A 17,116-nucleotide genomic window follows, 5' to 3' on the forward strand; every position below is an offset into this window, starting at 1 on the left:
CAATATCTTCTCAAGCCATCCATTCTCCTTAAGGCTGGGCGTTTCGATAATTATTTTCCAGTGTTCTCTTTTCCCTGTGTGAAGGATCCCCAGGGTACCATTCTACCATCTCTCCTCCCCCCACCCCCCATTTCTGCCCACGTTTCTTATTCTCCAGCAGAGAATTCCACCTGGAAGCTGTGACTGCCGTTCCCTTTGGAGGACATGTCCTAGTGATCCTCACTCTATAGCACTCAGCCTCGTATCTTAAATGTTATGGGAAATCAAGCTGTATCTATTATTTTTAGGAAGAATTAAATTATAGAGCCTTTCCACTATTTTAGGAAACCATACTTATGGAAAAAATATAGGAACATAAACCAGATATCTTTGCCTTCAGCTAAGAACTTTTCTTCCTCCGATTCAGTCTTGTTGCTACTCCCAAATGAACCCCTAGTTCCAAATATACATTATGAGTCTTTTGTCTCCTTTTAGCTACAAGTGCTGTTCTGTCTGAATCATCAGGCTTCCTGTTGTCTCTTGTTCATACTCTCATACCCTCCAGGCAGACTTCCCAGTTACAGGCAGGGGCGAAGGAGGTACAGTACCAGATAGCACGCTCTCGTTATCTGGGCATCGGCCATCTGCTCTCCCGGCAACCTGGGCACCCCACCCCCCACCCCCCGCAGCCTGGATCTTACCTGTTAGGCAGCTCTCAAGAGTCACCAGGGGTGTCTGGAGTTGTCTTGGTGATTATCAGTAGTAGATTGTGTGCCATTTTATTGTGTGAATATTGGCACACCTCCATTTTAACATGAATTTTGTAGTTTCTGGTCTGCCGTGGTGGTGGTGGTGGTGGTGGTGGTGGTGGACTGTTGACTTCCAAAGACTATAAAGGAGGAACTGTACGTGGGGAATTAAAGGAGAGTGAGAGGGGCACCTGGGTGGCTCAGTCAGTTAAGCATCTGCCTTCCGCTTAGGCTGTGATCCCTGTGTCCTGGAATCAAGCCCCAGTTGGGCTCCCAGCTCAGTGGGGAGTCTGCTTCTCCCTTTGCCTCTCCCCCTGCTGGTGCTTATTCACACACTTACTCTCTCTCTCTCAAACAAATACAAATCTTAAAAAAAAAAAAAAAAAAAAAAAAAAAGATGAAGGACAGTGAGAGCTGTTGAGTATGTAAAGGGAAGCATTTCACAGTGGCTTTTTTTTAAATTAAAATTATTAAAATTAAAATTTAAATTTATTTGTCAGACACAGGCAGGGGGAGCAGCAGGCAGAGGGAAAAGCAGATTCGACACTGAGCAAGGATCGCAATGCAAGACTCGATCCCAGGGCTCTGGGATCATGGCCTGAGCTGAAGGCCGATGCTTAACCGAGTGAGCCAGGCAGGCGCCCCATTTCTCAGTGATCTGTAGCCCTAGAGAGCTGAATATGGAAAACCAAAGAGGAGGAGCCAACAAGAGTGCAGTGTAGTAGGAGTCACAGCAGAAATGAGATTCAGGTCAGGCTGGGCAGTATCTTGTAATTATCTTAAGATCTAAAACTGGAGGTCTTCATAAGAGTGCCAGCTACACTGATACATGAACATACTGCACATGCACGCGTACACACACACACACACACACACACACACACAATTTGAAGGTGGGATTAAAGCGTAATAGCAAAAGCTCATAGATATTTTTGCAGGAATGCAGAGAAACAGTATTCAGCTGTGAGTGTGCTCCAGAGAAATATGACCTTTCTCACTGATTGACACATACTGTCTCTGACACATTGTCATTTTGTGGGCTTGTGTTGTTCCCTGTAAAATATGATGGATCATGGATGAAAAGGCATAACTTCATGGAAAGAGTATCTGTGGCCTGTTAGGGTTTTGATCTGTTTAGGAAAGTTTCCCTGTAGATGTGACTTTATCCTTGCCTCAGTTGCCACATACTTCTGGTTGTGTTCGACCTCGAGGACTGTTATCTGATGTTGCAGGTTGTCCCTGAGAACAGAAGTTGCCATCACTGTCTCTTTGAAAGCAGCCAGCTCACGAAGGTCTGGGACACAGTCTCCACCACCTCCTTGCTTCCAGTCTTGTTCCTGGAGTTCTGAGCAATCCCCAGGACGTTACTGCATTAATACACATCAAGGTGGTTTGTAGGTGTGGTCTCCACCATGACCTGTACCACCATATTGCGCAGACTTACTTGCTGCATACGTCTGTCCATAGGGAGTGGGGCTTAGTGTGGTGTTGTGCTCATCTTGGAAGGCATTTGTCCTGTAGCTTCTGGGTTATGCCGCCATAGGAAGCAACAGATTTAGGGTGGGAGGAGGATGTTGGACCTGGTGGGTGAGAAGTCTTACCCTTGCCCGGCTGCTACCAGCCCTGAAAATGCAAAGCTGGCAAGTACGTATGACTCTTGGCATTAGGAAAACCTCACTAAAATGAAATTAAAATTCCTCTGCTGGACAGGAAATTAATCAGGGCTGAATGCAGTAGACAGGGATAGAAGTTGGATCCCTTGTTCCATCACTGATGAGTTTTATTGTTATGCAAATGAGACTCGAGGCACAGTGACTAGTGGGGCATTGAGGAGGGAACAGAGAATTGAAGGAGAGGAACAGGTTCCCTAGGATTTAAACTCTGGCTATGAAAATGTTTTTCTAGCATCTGCTGCCTCTGAGACCATCGAATGCTGAGCAAGGGAAGCGCCTCAGTTTCTCCTGTCATTGTTTCTGCAAAGTGGTCTCCTTGACGGTGTGATATATTGCCATTGATTCATTCCATAACACTACTAGATCACCCACAGTGAGGCAAGCCGTTTGCCAGGTGTTTGGGCTCAATCATGAAAACATCTTGTTCTTGCCTTCCCAGAGTTCATAGTCTGGTAGAAAAGGATATTGGAAAGAGTGAAGTCTACAGAGACACCAGCCAGATAAGAAATGTTGTCATACCACTTAGGATTATGTGGTTGAAAGTGGCTGAAACATACCCCAGCAATGTCAACAAAAAGGGAATGAACTAAAAATACATTAATTTTCATTAAAAAAATGAACATTAAAAAACAAACAAACAAAAAAAGAATGCATTGGTACAAAGAGAACTAAACAGCGGGAAACATGGCGGGAAAGCTCTGGGATATAGATGTCAGGAACGAAAGGACAGTCTTTTCAGGCCCCTCAGTCAAGTGAGCGAGCTCTAGGCAATCTTAAGTCCATTCACTCAAGATTCATGTTCCCAAAAGAAGGTAACTGATGGCTCCAGCTCGGACACTTGCCTACTTCTTGGTGAGGGAAATGCAAGAGACTTGGATAATGCCACAGAGATTGTGAGTAATGGCAGACAGGCTTTCTCCCAAAGACAGAATGAATGCTACAAAGGCGAAGAGTTTTTGTCCACAGGGGTAGGAGCCGAGGGGGTGGGGCAGGCAGGAGATGCCTTCTAAACTTCAGCTGCTGTTGTGGCTTCTGGGATTCCGGGCCAATGGGCGGGTCTGTGTTTATTTGGAGCATGCTCAACGTTGAGGTTGTGGTGGTTCGAGACCATAAAATTTAGCATCACTCCCCCATTGGCGCATCCACTCATTGGCACTTCTGCTGTTCTCTTGATCCCAGTGTGAGCAGTCCCACCTCATGAGAGAACATGAGGACGTCCAGGAGAGGACGACGCTTCGGTACGAGGAGCGCATCACGGAACTCCACAGCATCATTGCTGAGCTCAATAAGAAGATAGACCGTTTGCAAGGCACCACCATCAGGTAGTGAGCTCCCAGATGCGGCTTTCTCTCTGCCCCTCTGGGTTCCAAGCTGGCTCTTGGAGCTGAAGTGGTCCCGATGGGTAATGATGATGTTTTATTTGCGGCTAAGACTTTTACAGTTGATATCTACTCCTGTCTCTTCACCTTGTTAACCATGCCCTTTCCCCTCCACTATTCTGTTCTCTTCTGGATCGTCATGAGGGCTCCCCTGGAAGACAGCCAGGGTGGGAGTTGTAATCCTCCATTTACCGATAAGAGTGTGGAATTGCAAGTGGGTGAAATGATTTTTTAGCGAATTCTGAAGGACGCCCCTCCATCTCCCTCCCAGTATCCCTGTCACCTCTTGAACCTACTCGATGTGCAAACTGTGTGCCTCCCTTGGGAATTTTGAGAGATCTGTCAGTGTGGCTTAGGACTAAGGAGTATGTCTGCTTCTAGATAATGTAACATCTTGAGCTCACTTGAAGTTGATTTACCAACATGGATGTGGCCTCTTGCAAGCTCGGGTGGGGAACAAGATTGGATACATCGTTTTACTGGCACGAAGTCTGGGGCTTAAAAATATTAAGGGATTTGGGGCACCTGGGTGGCTGAGTGGTCAAAGCCTCTGCCTTTGGCTCAGGTCCTGATCCCAGGGTCCTGAGATTGAGCCCCACATCGGGCTCTCTGCTCAGCGGGGAGCCTGCTTCCCTTCCCCTCTCTCTGCCTACTTGTGATCTCTGCCTATCAAATAAATAAATAAAATCTTAAAAAAATATATTAAGGGATTACTTTGAAGTTCTAGTTAGAGGATAGAGGTGGAGTTAGAACCCACGGTCTCTCTGCTTTTACTTAATATTCTTTCCATGAAAGTGACTCCTGGGGGTCTTGCCTTCCTTAGCAATCACTTAACCCCTAAGGCTCCTGCATGCAGTTCTGAATGGGTGTGTCTGCCCTGCTATGCAGAGGAGGGGGTTCGCTATGAGCTACTTAGCCAAGGACGAGAACTTTCATCTCCCTGCCTGTCCTCAGAGAACAGCCCTGAAGAAAGTAAATGGTTGTCCTCCACCTTTATGAAGAAAGAGGGATTTGCCCACTGAATGTCTGTCCAAGCCGCAATCAGGGCAGTTGTAGAGACCATTACTTTAAACTCTCCCTCCAGAAGTCCCGGGTTAGAAGAAGCTTCGGGTGGTTTTGTTCCAAGTCTGAGAGAGTAATGACAGGGCTATCTGATGAGGGTACTGATGGGCCTCTGGTTTTTCCGGGTAAAATCATGGAAAACTTTGCACTGACTGGAGCCACACAAGAAATCCCATATTCCAATTTAGAACCTCAAGGCCTTTAAATTGTATCCCGGTCTTCAGAGTGATTGTGGGTTAGAAACGCATGAGCAGAGGAGAATTTTCAGACCAAAGAAATGATTATGGCAGATTTAAAGGAGGCTGACAGAGTACATTGGCAAATTTGTAATTTCCATTAAAACATGTTGCACTTTGCAACACTTGAGAAGGTGAGGGCAAATGGACTAAGTGAGTTGTGAAAAAAAGCATCACACATCACCTGGAAAACTCAATTTCGGGATGTTTAAATTAAGTATAATGGCCAAACAGCTTCATGTTAAAATATAGTGTGCTTCTTGACTGTATAAACATTTATTGGTGCCTCTTATTTAAAGTGAGATTGTGTCTGTGCAGATGTCACATTAAATTCTGCCAGTTTTCATTATGTAAATGAGCTGCCCCTCCTTGAAGGGAATTCCTGCAGGCCACGCAGACATGGGGGCCAGGAAGACAGGGCTTTTCTGGTCCCCTGAGCTCCTCAGCTAAGGGGTGTCTCCTGCCCCCTGCATTCCAGGAAACTGGTTTGCCCTCAGGTCCTGAGATGCTTGCTAGACTTAGTGAAGCGGGAGCCAGGTACCTCGGAGGAACTCCCAAAGGCCCTCGAAGATCCAGGATGTAGAAAGTAGAGAGTCACACTAGTCAGGCACAATGCTGGTCCTGACAGAGTTTCTTGTCACTTTGGCTTGCGCCCGAGTTAGGAATTTATTGGAAGCGCTGAAAAATCATTAGTATGGGAATAGTGTATGTAAGCTGCTATGATCTATCCATATGTAAGCAACACTACATTGCTTAAGTAAAAAATAATCTCATAGTTGTAAACTTTCATCTCAAGTTGCAATCAGAATGGGGACCTTCTGTGGCCACCCTAGAACACACTCTCTCATATCCTGTAGCCACAGGGCTAAGGCAGCCAAGAATCAGACACTGCAGGGGGCTGAACTCCAATGTAAGTTGAAGTCCCAGCCACATGAGATCTCTTAGATGAAGATGAAGCATTGATAGGAAAAGAAGAAATGGTGAGAATTTGAATCGAGACACCCGGGTAGGTTTCTATGAATCGAAATACCTAGAGCCTACAAACCCCCATCCTGCAGAAGCACTCCCCCTCCCTGTCTGATAAAGCTAGTCTTACTTTGCTTGGAGACTCTGTAAGCAATCTCATCCCAGGTAGGGGGTGCCAGATGTATACACTCATGGCCAGGTCCCTCAGGAATAAAGATTGCTAATTATTTCACTCGGTGAAGAACTCTAACCAACTAAGATGCTGGCCAAACACAAAAGAAATAGGGACTTCTGAGTGAAAGATGAAAGTTAGCAACACCAACCATAGCCTTAGGGCCAGTTGTAGAAAAGATGGCTAGCCTATGCTTATTTTGGTGCTTATTTGCGTATATACGCAATTTCTTTTTTTTTCCCCTCTTCTTAATTTCTCCTGTTACACAAGGCGATCTGGTTTTGGTGAAACTTATCTATGGGTCAGGTTAGCTGGCATCTAGGAGGATTTGCCACTGAGCTAGAAGAGCAGTGGGTGCCTGACGTTGGAGACAATAACTGATGGGACTTGGGGTCTCCCCCTTTGGTGAGAAGGTGAGTCCCCTCCCATTTGAATGAGGGATGGTTACAGAAGCTTGGGGTCATGGCTGTTGCCATTTGGAAATTTCAGTGTGTGTGAGAGGTTGTATGTGGTTGTTGAGTAGCCAAAGAGCGTGGCCTATGACATGTCATCTAACATCTGGTACCATTTCCACCCCTTCTTTCTGCTCTCCCCAGAATCAGAGAGGGCTGGGCCCATGGGACTCCTTCCCAGATTGCCTAAATAGCTGGGTTTTGGAGATGATTTTGGTTCTGCCGGTGAGGTACCTTTGAATGGGTTTGGAAAGCAGAAGGCAGGTGGGAGCCGTTGTTCCTCAGGCCATGATGGTGGCAGCGGACATAGAGACTTTCGTGGGCATGAGGTCCTGTACCTTAGAGCCAGGAGCTGTGGGCAGGTGTGAAGGAGTGGCAGTTTGCTGACCTTTGAGGGGTCCACACCTGTGATGGCAAATGTCCCAGGTCCCGGTCACCTGGATCCACACTTGGTCCTTCCAACAGTCACGCAAGCCTGGAACTGCCTAAATTGAATCTCTTCTACTTGAAATACCCAGTGTGGTTTATGTTCCTGACTGAGCCCTGCCTAATGCATCCTAAATCCCATCTCCTGGGAATAAACACTGAACAGTTTGTATATATGGCCTTCTAAAAAATTTTATTCATGAATATTTTAAATAAATTGGATCACATAGCAGACAATGTTTTGTAATGCAGGCTTTTTAACGTAACTATATGGTATGAGTGGCTTCTTTTAATGTTCATCTGACTTGGGGAGATTATATAATGGGATGGGGGAAATGGAAAAATACATCAGTAGCTCACTTTGGAATGGGGGGGTGGATTTCTAAACAAATTAAACATGACCACTTTTGTTTCCCAAGGAATCTTTCCTTTTTTTAAAGACTTTATTTATTTATTAGAGAGAGTATGAGTGGGGTGGGAGAAAGGGCAGAGGCAGAGGGAGAAATAGGCTTCCCACTGAGCAGAGAGCCTGATGCAGGACTCAACCCCAGGACCCTGGGATCATGACCTGAGCTGAAGAAAGATGCTTAACGGACTGAGCCACCCGGGCGCCCCCTGAGGAGATTATTTTCTTTGCCAAGCTACTCTCCTAACACCACCGTTTCACTGCTGGCTGTCATGAATAGTCCTGTTTCTGCTTCATTGCTTGGTTGTTAGCCCACAGCTGTCTGGCTTCTGAGTGCAGCGGTTTGCCGACACTCCTTTTGCTAAGGACCGAATTGTGTCTCCAAATTCAAAAATTCATATGTGGAAGCCCTACCCCTGAATAGGACAGCATTTGGAGCTGGGGCCTTTGGGAGCTAACTCTGTCCCGGTGAGGTCATGAAGATGGGGACCCCATGGTGGGTGTAGTGGGCGCCCTTCTGAGAAGAGACACCAGAGGGCTTGCTCGAGGGCACGCTCACTCCCTGCTGTGTGAGGACACGGTGACAGGGCAGCCGTCGGTAAGCCAGGAAGAAAGCCCTTCACCAGAGACTGACTGCAGCCTCCTGATTTGGGACGTCAGACCAAAGTCTAGAACTGAGAGAAAATAAAATCCTGTTGCTTGAGCTAGCTTGTCTACAGTGTCTTATTACAGCAGCCTGGGCGAAGAAGCTTTTTTGACAATCACTAGTGACTTCCTAACTGAAAAATCCAGCGACCTTTTCTTATTTAGGGTTTTTTTCTAGAGGATTTGCTTCCAAATCTTCCTTCCTGGTGTATTTTTCTTGAACTTCTAGGACCCTGTATCTTTTCTTCTGTCGCTGAGATTCACCTTCAGCCTTGGCTCCTACCCTGGGCTCTCCCCTTCCATTTACCTTGAATGGCTACAGCCCTGCCGCACTGACCTCTTCCCTCAGAGTTACCTCCCTCTACTCTGGCGCTTCACCCTCTGCTGTTCTGTCTGCAAAATGCTCCTTTGGCAACAAAGATAATATGCAAAGTCCCATTTACTCCGACATAATCCAGTCTCTAAAATCTCATACCTGCCCCATGAGCCTGACCTTTCCATTTGCCCCGTTATTTACCAGAAGATTCATAGATGAGTCCATCTTCCTCTGCGCTAGATGGAAAAAGAGGTGTAATTGCAGGAAGAATTGAGACTTAACACCGATTTCCTGCTTTAGAGCCTCTAAGAGAATTGGAAAGAATACAGTTCCTCATTGTATCTAAAAAAAACTTTGTTCTTTAAAACAATGATGGCATGTCAGGACACATCTGCCTTTACTTATCAGGAAGCAAAACCCCCAGCAGGTCAGGTTGGCGGGGTTAGCTGGACGTAGTTGACTGACAGGTGCCAAGGCAGGCAGACGTCCATCTGGATCTTGTTCACCAGTCAATCCAGTGACAAGGCATGAATGTCCACGCCAAAACAGAAGAGACATGGGGATTGCTGAGGAAATAATATTTGTAGCAAATATTACTGATTCTGTAGTACTTTAGCTTCAGGTCTGGAAGTACTTCCCTTTTCAGATAAGATCATTTCACCCCTGGCCAGTTATGAGAAGGAATCTTTAAAAAATTGTCATCAACAACAACCACCAAACCTTCTCCTTAGATCACCATATTTGACTGTTGATTCATGGTCCTAAATTTAGGAAAGAGGCTGTACTGCTCACTAGTTGCTGGCTCTTGGGTAAATCACTAGCCTCTTGAAGCTTCAGTCGTCTTACTTGTAAATTAAAGGTATTGGGACACCTGGGTGGCTCAGTCGTTAAGCCTCTGCCTTTGGCTCAGGTCATGATCGCAGGGTCCTGGGATGGAGCCCTGCGTCGGGCTCCATGCTTGGCAGAGAGCTTGCTTCCCTCTTTCCTTCTGCCTGCTGCTACCCCTGCTTGTGTGCTCTCTCTCTATCAAATAAATAGATAATCTTACATGCAAAAAAAGAATACTGATCCCAGCTTTGATGAACCCTAAGATCTCTGCTGGTCAGTCACTGCTAGTTACATAGGTGGTGGGTACAGTCTGATGCTTGCATCCTTGGGAGCACTTTTCTTTTGTTTAAGCTCATAGCAAGTACGCACCATTGCCACTCTAAGAGCCACTTGGAAGCACTTCACAGATGCTTCTAGGTGAATGAAATAAGGTACATTCAGAATCCTGTGAGATGATTCTTTATCTTCCAAAGAGAAACACCTGAGCACTTTGTAATTCCATAATTATGAAACTGCCACAATAGTATGTAATTACCAACATTTAACACTCTATCAAGCTTTTGGGTTTTTTGTTGCTGTTGTTGTTATTTTTGGCTTTAAATGATCACTTCTTGGATCTTTTCATCTTTTCTTCCTTCTCATCTTCAGCATTAGCAGCTGGTATTCTTTGGGGAGATCCTTTTTCCCCCAAAGAAAAAAATTACCATTTGCCGAGAGTTACCGTATACACAACAGAAAGAAGCAGGCGATGAAGTCACTTTGAGATGCCGATGCTGTGATGTTAGCTAGACATCTTCACCTGCCAGGTGACTCCTGCTGCACAGAGCAGCCTGGAAAACACACCTCAAGTTCTTGCTTTTGTAAAACTGCTGGGACTGGTAGAGGCTTTCTGGCTTCTTGTTCCGTTGCTCTGGGTAAACTGGAGCTCCCGGATAACACAGTAGGGAGAAAAGCCCACGCTCTCATCGTCCTGCTTACAAAATGCCCTGTGAGGGTGCCTGGGTGGCTTCTGTCTTCGGCTCAGGTCATTGTCTCATGGTCCTGGGATCGAGCCTCACATCGGGCTCTCTGCTTGGCGGGGAGCCTGCTTCCCCCTTTCTCTCTGCCTTCCTCTCTGCCTGCTTGTGATCTCTCTGTCTATCTCTCTGTCTATCAAAAAAATAAATAAAATCTTTAAAAACAAACAAACAAAAAACGGCCCTGGGAGAATTGGCTTTTGTTCTCTCTCAGTCCCAGATCCCAACCTCTTTTTAGGAATGATGCCAATATTGATGTTCAGGAGATGATAAGGATATGCAACTCTATGAATTTTTTAACCAGAGTCAGTGGGAGAAACAAAAGGGTTGCACATACTTTAATATTTGGGTTCAGTTGAACCATTTTTCTACCTCCTCCTTCATGGTACAGAATGCTGCCTGATCTCGCAAGGTTGTTTCTGCCTTTTATTACCATATACTTGGTATGCATGAGTTGTTTTGTACTTTAGTACTATGATTACCACAAGGAGGCATCTTAGCCAGGAATTCTGTGTGCTCAGCTCAGCCCTTCCCTTTGGGGTCAAGAACACAGGCCTTCAGCACTTGCCCCTGCTTATTTTCTCTGATTTCATATGAGAGCTCGGCAATACTTCTTCCCCTGAATTTCTAGACTTTGTTATTTTTTTTTTTAAAGATTTTACTTATTTATTTGACAGAGAGATCATAAGTAGGGAGAGAGGCAGGCAGAGAGAGAAGAGGAAGCAGGCTCCCTGCTGAACAGAGAGAGCCTGATGCTCCGGGCTCAATCTCAGGACTCTGGGATCATGACCCAAGCTGAAGGCAGAGGCTTTAACCCACCCAAAGTCTAGAGCCACCCAGGTGCCTCTAGACTTTGTCATTTTATTTTTGTTTCTCCTAACTCCAATGATTTGCCTCCTTCAATGCTATCCTTCTGATCAGAGGGCCTGAGCGCCCCTCCATCCTCAAGGTTTCCGTTGGGCACCCCATGGGGTTTCAGCGGTATTGACCACTTACTCCTCTCCATTCCTGTTCTCATTCACATTCAGAGGCTCCTCTGAGCCTTTGCTTTTGCCCTTCCACCCTCATGACCTATCTAAAGTCTACTTGCCTGGGACTTCTCTGGAGTGCTGCTCCATCCCAGAAGTCTTTCCTGGCTACTCCTCACCTGCAACCAGATGCTCCACCTGTGTCCACACACAGCTTCTTGGGCTCGAATGAGTTGTGAACACATTTGACTCTTAGAAGACTGCACCTACCTGGTGTTTGCTTTCCTGTTCTTATTTTGGTGCTCGAATACATTGACCACGGGTCCTTAGTTTGCATTTCATGACCCTGAAAGTCTTTGGCCTCAGATGACATTTCTAGGGTAGTGTGATTGTCCCTCAGACCGTGCTCTGACCACAGTGAGGAATGGCCCCTGCAACCAACAATCTCCTCTCCCAGCCCTTCCCTATTCACTGCTACATACAGTTCATCCTGGTAATCCCTGGAAGTAATTCCTTACAAAGCACGAGAGCTGGCAGGCCCTATGTGTTTTGGAACCTGCTGAGCCGGAAAGGTTTAAGGTGGCTATGAGTGAATTTGCAAATGCCATTTATACAAAGATACAGCAGCATTTATCTCACTTTCTTGGCTGTAAAACCATCTCAGCCAAGCTGAAGCTGATTACATTGGCCATGCAACAAAGGTAATTTATTCATCATACACAAAACCACCCGTTAACTAAAATCAGATTTTGTAAGTGCTGATGGAAAAGAGAGCTGATGTATCAGGGCACAATTACCCTCTAGACGGAAAAGGCTACTCTTAAGGTACTTTTTAATTGTTTTCATTCCTAAACCTAATTATTGTTAGCTTTGCAGGTGTCTCATAATTAACTTAGTCAGAGAACATTAACCTCTATTTTTTGCCTTCACCACTCCCATTCTAATTCATATTTTGCATGTCTGGGGGCCTAATATCTGTTAAAAGCCTCCCCAGATTTCTGGATGGCTTTTATTAAAAACCCCTTATAAAGCAGGGGCTCAGCGGAATTCCTTCCCTGAGATGATGTGAATTTTTCGAGAGAAGAACTCTGGAGAGTTCTTCCCATTGTCTAGTTTATAGATGTGTCTCCCCAGCTTAAAATGGCGGTTGCCTCTTCCCCAAGTTCCAGTTGTCACCCATTACCATCTTGGTCTACTCCAAACCCAAGGCTATAGACTCTCGTCCCTGCTGGTGTCCACAACGTCAAGCAAATGCCAAGCCAAGAGGACTTCTCTTCCTGGCTTTCTTCTCAGACATCCATGGGCTTCGCAGGCTCAATTAAATCCCCTGACGATTTTCTGCTCTGGTTCACTTGCAAAATCATTGCTTCATACCAGGACTGATTTTTGCCCTCTCCATGTCCATGTCCGGTGTGTGTGTGTAGTGATGGCGGTGGTGTGAGGAAGAGGTATGCATGCGCCTTGAAAGACATACTACAATGGTAAGCTCCCTTCACATGCCCATAGCTAATTCAGAGACCAAATGTTGAAGGATTGTGAAGGCCTGAGAAGGGGCAGGGGTATGTGTGTGCCATTACAACATGGCAGCATTTAGGTGTTGACTTCTTGTTTCAAGTGCTGACTGACGGAAACAGACCACTGAGTGGCGTCCATTCATTCCCTGTATCCATTTTTCTCCTCCGCCCATCCTTTTTTCCTATCCCCTAACTCCATGGACTTGCTTTAGGGAAAGGAAGTATGGCATTTACCCCTCAAAGTATCCAGGTTGATGTGCACAGGTGAGGTGCTGGTTTTCTGGTAGCTCCAGCCCCAACACCTTCTTATATCCTCTTCCAGGGAGAACACCCACCAGCGGGAACCCTCCAGGTGATGGGATGTGACATTCCAGTGCTCCGGGCTCCTGTTTACTTTGCTCACTCTAGCCTCAGTACTCACACCAGTTTTCAGGTCTTGGGTTCTTTCTCACATCTGAGAAATTAGAGGAGGTGAAGGAAACTAATTTCTTGCGGAAATCTTAAAAGCAAAAAAATTTCTACTAGGCTGTTAGATGGATCTTGTTCATCATATGTGTAGGTATGGGGCCACAGGAGCAACCTTTCAGTTTCACATGCAGACCGTAGAGATGACTGAATGTTTGGCCTGGAAAGAGTCCTAGCCCATATGGCTGAGGAGGGTGGGCAGGGGGAGTAGATCTGTCTGCTTTCTCTCTGAGTACCTTTCTTGTCTTTAGAAGTCACGTTCTCTAGGAATTTGTCTTCTGTCTCTGCCAGTGGTGGCTGACTCTCCTTTTTCCTCAGGGAGGAAGATGAGTACTCGGAACTGCGATCAGAACTCAGCCAGAGTCAACATGAGGTCAATGAAGACTCTCGAAGCATGGACCAAGACCAGACCTCTGTCTCCATCCCTGAAAACCAATCCACCATGGTCACTGCTGACATGGGTGAGTCTGCCTGCCACTGCATGAAGCCAGAGTTTGGTTTCTGGATTGTAATGGGAATTTTAGAAATAGGAGGCAGCCTGAAGTAAAATTTAATTAGTCAAGGAGTTTGGTGAGTAGATGGAAGCACACCTATTTGAGTCTCTTACATGCTACTGTGTCAGAACTAAAGGGATGAATGAGCTTTCCATCCTGATGTTTGTGATTCAGACATAGATCACCTCTATTTGAACATTCTGGAGATGGGGAACCATCTGAAAAGGCTATTATTGTAGTGTTCCGAGTTCCAGTAAAATCTGAGCTATGAGGGCAGGAGTGGGAAGGATGGAGTGGGTGGCAACACATTGTGGTGGAAGAACCAATTGGTTTTAACAACTGTTGGCTCAGAAGGAATCCAAAATGACTCTAACCTGTTGATCCTGAGTGACTAAGAGAACGATCATAGTCTTAGTAAGGATGTTCAGTTGAGAAATGAGTTGGGAAATAAATATATTGTGTTTGCGGTTGTAGAGAAATGTCCATCTGGGAATACTTGGTTTGGTGTATTTTAACCTGCAGGTCATGATGTGTTAGTGGGTCTTGAGATTAAATAAAAAATATTTTTTAGGTGAAATCAAATAGGAAAAAAATGAAAAGACAGTATTACTTCATAAGACTTAATTGTTGAGTTATGTGTATATGTAGAAAGTTGCCAAATGAAATGTTTCTGCTGTGAGCTGCAGTCAACCCACAAAATGTTGCAAAATCACAGGTCTACTTGGAGATGCTTAACCGGATCTTTGGAGAGATTAGGGTTGGGGATAAAGGCTTTGAAGTTCTGAGGTAAGGAGATCTCTGTGGTCAAAGGGTGTGGAGTCAGAGAGGGAGGAGCACCATATCTTAGGAAATGTTCACATGTAGGGAAGATAGAAGGACTAGGAGAAGGGGAAGTAAACATAGTGTAAATTTCTTAGACTCTAAACTTTTGTTGGGGAGAGAGACTTGAAATATAATACACATTTATATTAATTTTGAAAGTGCTATAACATTAAGGAGCACAGTACCATGAATTTATCAAAGGAATTTAATTCAGTTTAAGATTCTAGAAGAGCTTCTAGAAGTGACATTTGAGCTGCGAATTTATCAAAGGAATTTAATTCAGTTTAAGATTCTTGAAGAGCTTCTAGAAGTGACATTTGAGCTGAGATCTGGAGGGTAAATAGGAATTAACCTGTTAAAGGAGGAGATGCATTCAGGGGAGGGTGGGAGGAGTGGATGCGTTCAAGGAGATGGAAAGAGATTGTGGAGGGCCCAGAGGTGTGAGATGCAGGCTGGAGAGGTAGGCGGGAGCCGGAGCATGCAAGATCTCGTAGAGCATGTTAGAGAGTTTGACTTTAATCAAAGATGCACAATAAACCACGGAAAGATTTGAGTAGTAGGGGAAGGGGATGCGATGGTCAGGTTTGCATTTTGAATCAAACATTCTGTGATAAAGAGAATCAGTGTATCAAAAATGAATGGGGGAGGCCAGCTAGGAAACCATTGCGAAAGTCTCAGTGGGCATGATTATTGCTAGGTTCAGGGCGATGGTAGTTAAGCTCTAGAAAGATTTAAAGTTGGCAGGATCTGCTGGAGGATTAGAGAAAGAGGGGAAAAGGAAGTGTGCATGTGGAGATGTTCTCTCAGTGTCTAGATGACAGAGTTGACGGACGGCGCCGCCGAGCACCAACATGGGAGCTCAGCGAAAAGAGCCAGGTGGTTTTGCTTTGAGGTTTGTCTTGTTGTACTTGAAGGAAGTGGGAATGCAGGGTGGAGCGCCTGTGTTTCATTTGGGCGTAAGTTTGAGGTATCTCGAGGTGTCTGGGGGGAGATGCTTCCAAAGGCAGCAGGTATCCATGAGAAGCCAAGAGGAGAGGTCTAGGCTGAAGAAAAGCAGTGAGGAGACACTGGGTTATGTGCAGTTGCTAAAACGGTGGAAAGCTGTGGTCGAGTGAGGAATGTGGAGAACTGGGGCAATCAGCCAAGGAGGAGACCCAGCAGAGCTCATGGCAGGGATGCTCCCCCAACCCCACCATCATTTTAGTCTCAGTTTAAATGCACCCGCTCTGAAAACATCTCATGGGCATCAGTCTGCTGCTTCCTGTGTTCACTCTGGCATTACCCCTTTTGTCTCCTTCTTCTATTGCACTGGAATTTTAAATGATGTATTTCTAGCCCTTTGCTCGACTGACTCTCCTCCTAAACTCCACTGGGCAGAAGTATGTTTATCTACTAGCAGATCTCCAGAGCCCGTCAGTGGGCCTGGCACATAGCGTGTGTTCAGAGGTATTAGCTGGGATGGACGAGTGAAGCAGTCAGCAAGTCCTTCAAGCAGTCGGCGAGCCAGAGCTATAGGAGGAAGGGAAGAGAACCGTGTCTGGGAAGTCAGTGGGCCAGAGAAAGCTCTGGAAAGGAAGGGGTCAGCAGGAGGGATGGGCACTGAGGCCAACAAGGTCATGGAGAACTGTATATTGATACTGATGTGATCCCAACAGGAATGGAGTAAGAAGTGGAGGCCTCTCCTAGGTCCTCAGGCTCTAGGCTTCAGGCTGAAACTGCCTCTCTGAACTCACCTGAACCCCTCTCTTGGGCTTCGAGTTAGAACACACGCAACCTCAGGGACCATCCCAGCTGCGGGCCCAACTCCCACGTGCTGCTATATACCAACCCCGCAGTCTCTAACCCTAGTGTCCCCAGGCTTCTGGGCTCTGCCTTCCAGCCTCGGGGGTGGGACAGGTGCAGACAGCCAAGGAGCTCCCCCTCAAGCAGAGAGATATGTCTACGCCAGTCCCTCCATTCATGTCTCTGAACATACATTTTATGAAATAAGTGCCCCACAGTCCAATAAAGTTTATCAATCAAGTAAGGTTGGGAAGTAGAGGATGAACCTACTTCACTGGGCCGGGCATCTTCCCTATGGGACTTCTCGGAGCTTCTGACAGAGCGCCCAGTAGCTCAGGCTGTCTCCCCAGGAGCTGGTGTCTGCCTGTCTGGGCTGGGAGCTGGCTTCATTTTCCCAAATGATGAATCTCCCATCCTTTCTTTCCATCCTTCTTCCCGTTATAAATACGCGTTCATTATAGCCAGGGGGAGCGTCTCTGCCAACGAGACTGAGCTCCTGCAGGGAGGGGATCCCATCTGCCCCATGTCTGCGTGTGTGTTCTCTGCCCACAGAGGCAGCCTTGGTTCGTTTATTCAACACCTTGCTGGATGCTGGGTGAAGGACCAGGGGTGTGAGACACAGGATCTGCCCTCAGATCACTGTCATCGCACGCTCCCATCTCTCACACGGAAAATGATGCCCTGACTCCTGGCCCTGGACTGTAGGCCCTCACAGAGCTGGGTGTCCCCCACCTTGGGCCACATCCTCCCCAGCCATCCCCATTTC

General features: G+C 46.2%; 1 protein-coding gene across 5 annotated transcripts in view; it reads left to right on the forward strand.

The window, feature by feature from the left end:
• Nucleotides 1-17,116, forward strand: part of MCC (MCC regulator of WNT signaling pathway) — a 433,623-nt gene that overhangs the window by 332,268 nt on the left and 84,239 nt on the right. For all 5 annotated transcript variants that reach the window (XM_032335530.1, XM_032335533.1, XM_032335531.1 and 2 more), the window contains 2 exons: nucleotides 3,581-3,723; nucleotides 13,571-13,713. In XM_032335530.1, the coding sequence (XP_032191421.1) occupies nucleotides 3,581-3,723; nucleotides 13,571-13,713 (286 nt within the window). The remainder of the gene's footprint in view (nucleotides 1-3,580; nucleotides 3,724-13,570; nucleotides 13,714-17,116) is intronic.

Source organism: Mustela erminea, chromosome 3 (assembly GCF_009829155.1).
Source record: "Mustela erminea isolate mMusErm1 chromosome 3, mMusErm1.Pri, whole genome shotgun sequence".
Classification (NCBI taxonomy): Eukaryota; Metazoa; Chordata; class Mammalia; order Carnivora; family Mustelidae; genus Mustela; species Mustela erminea.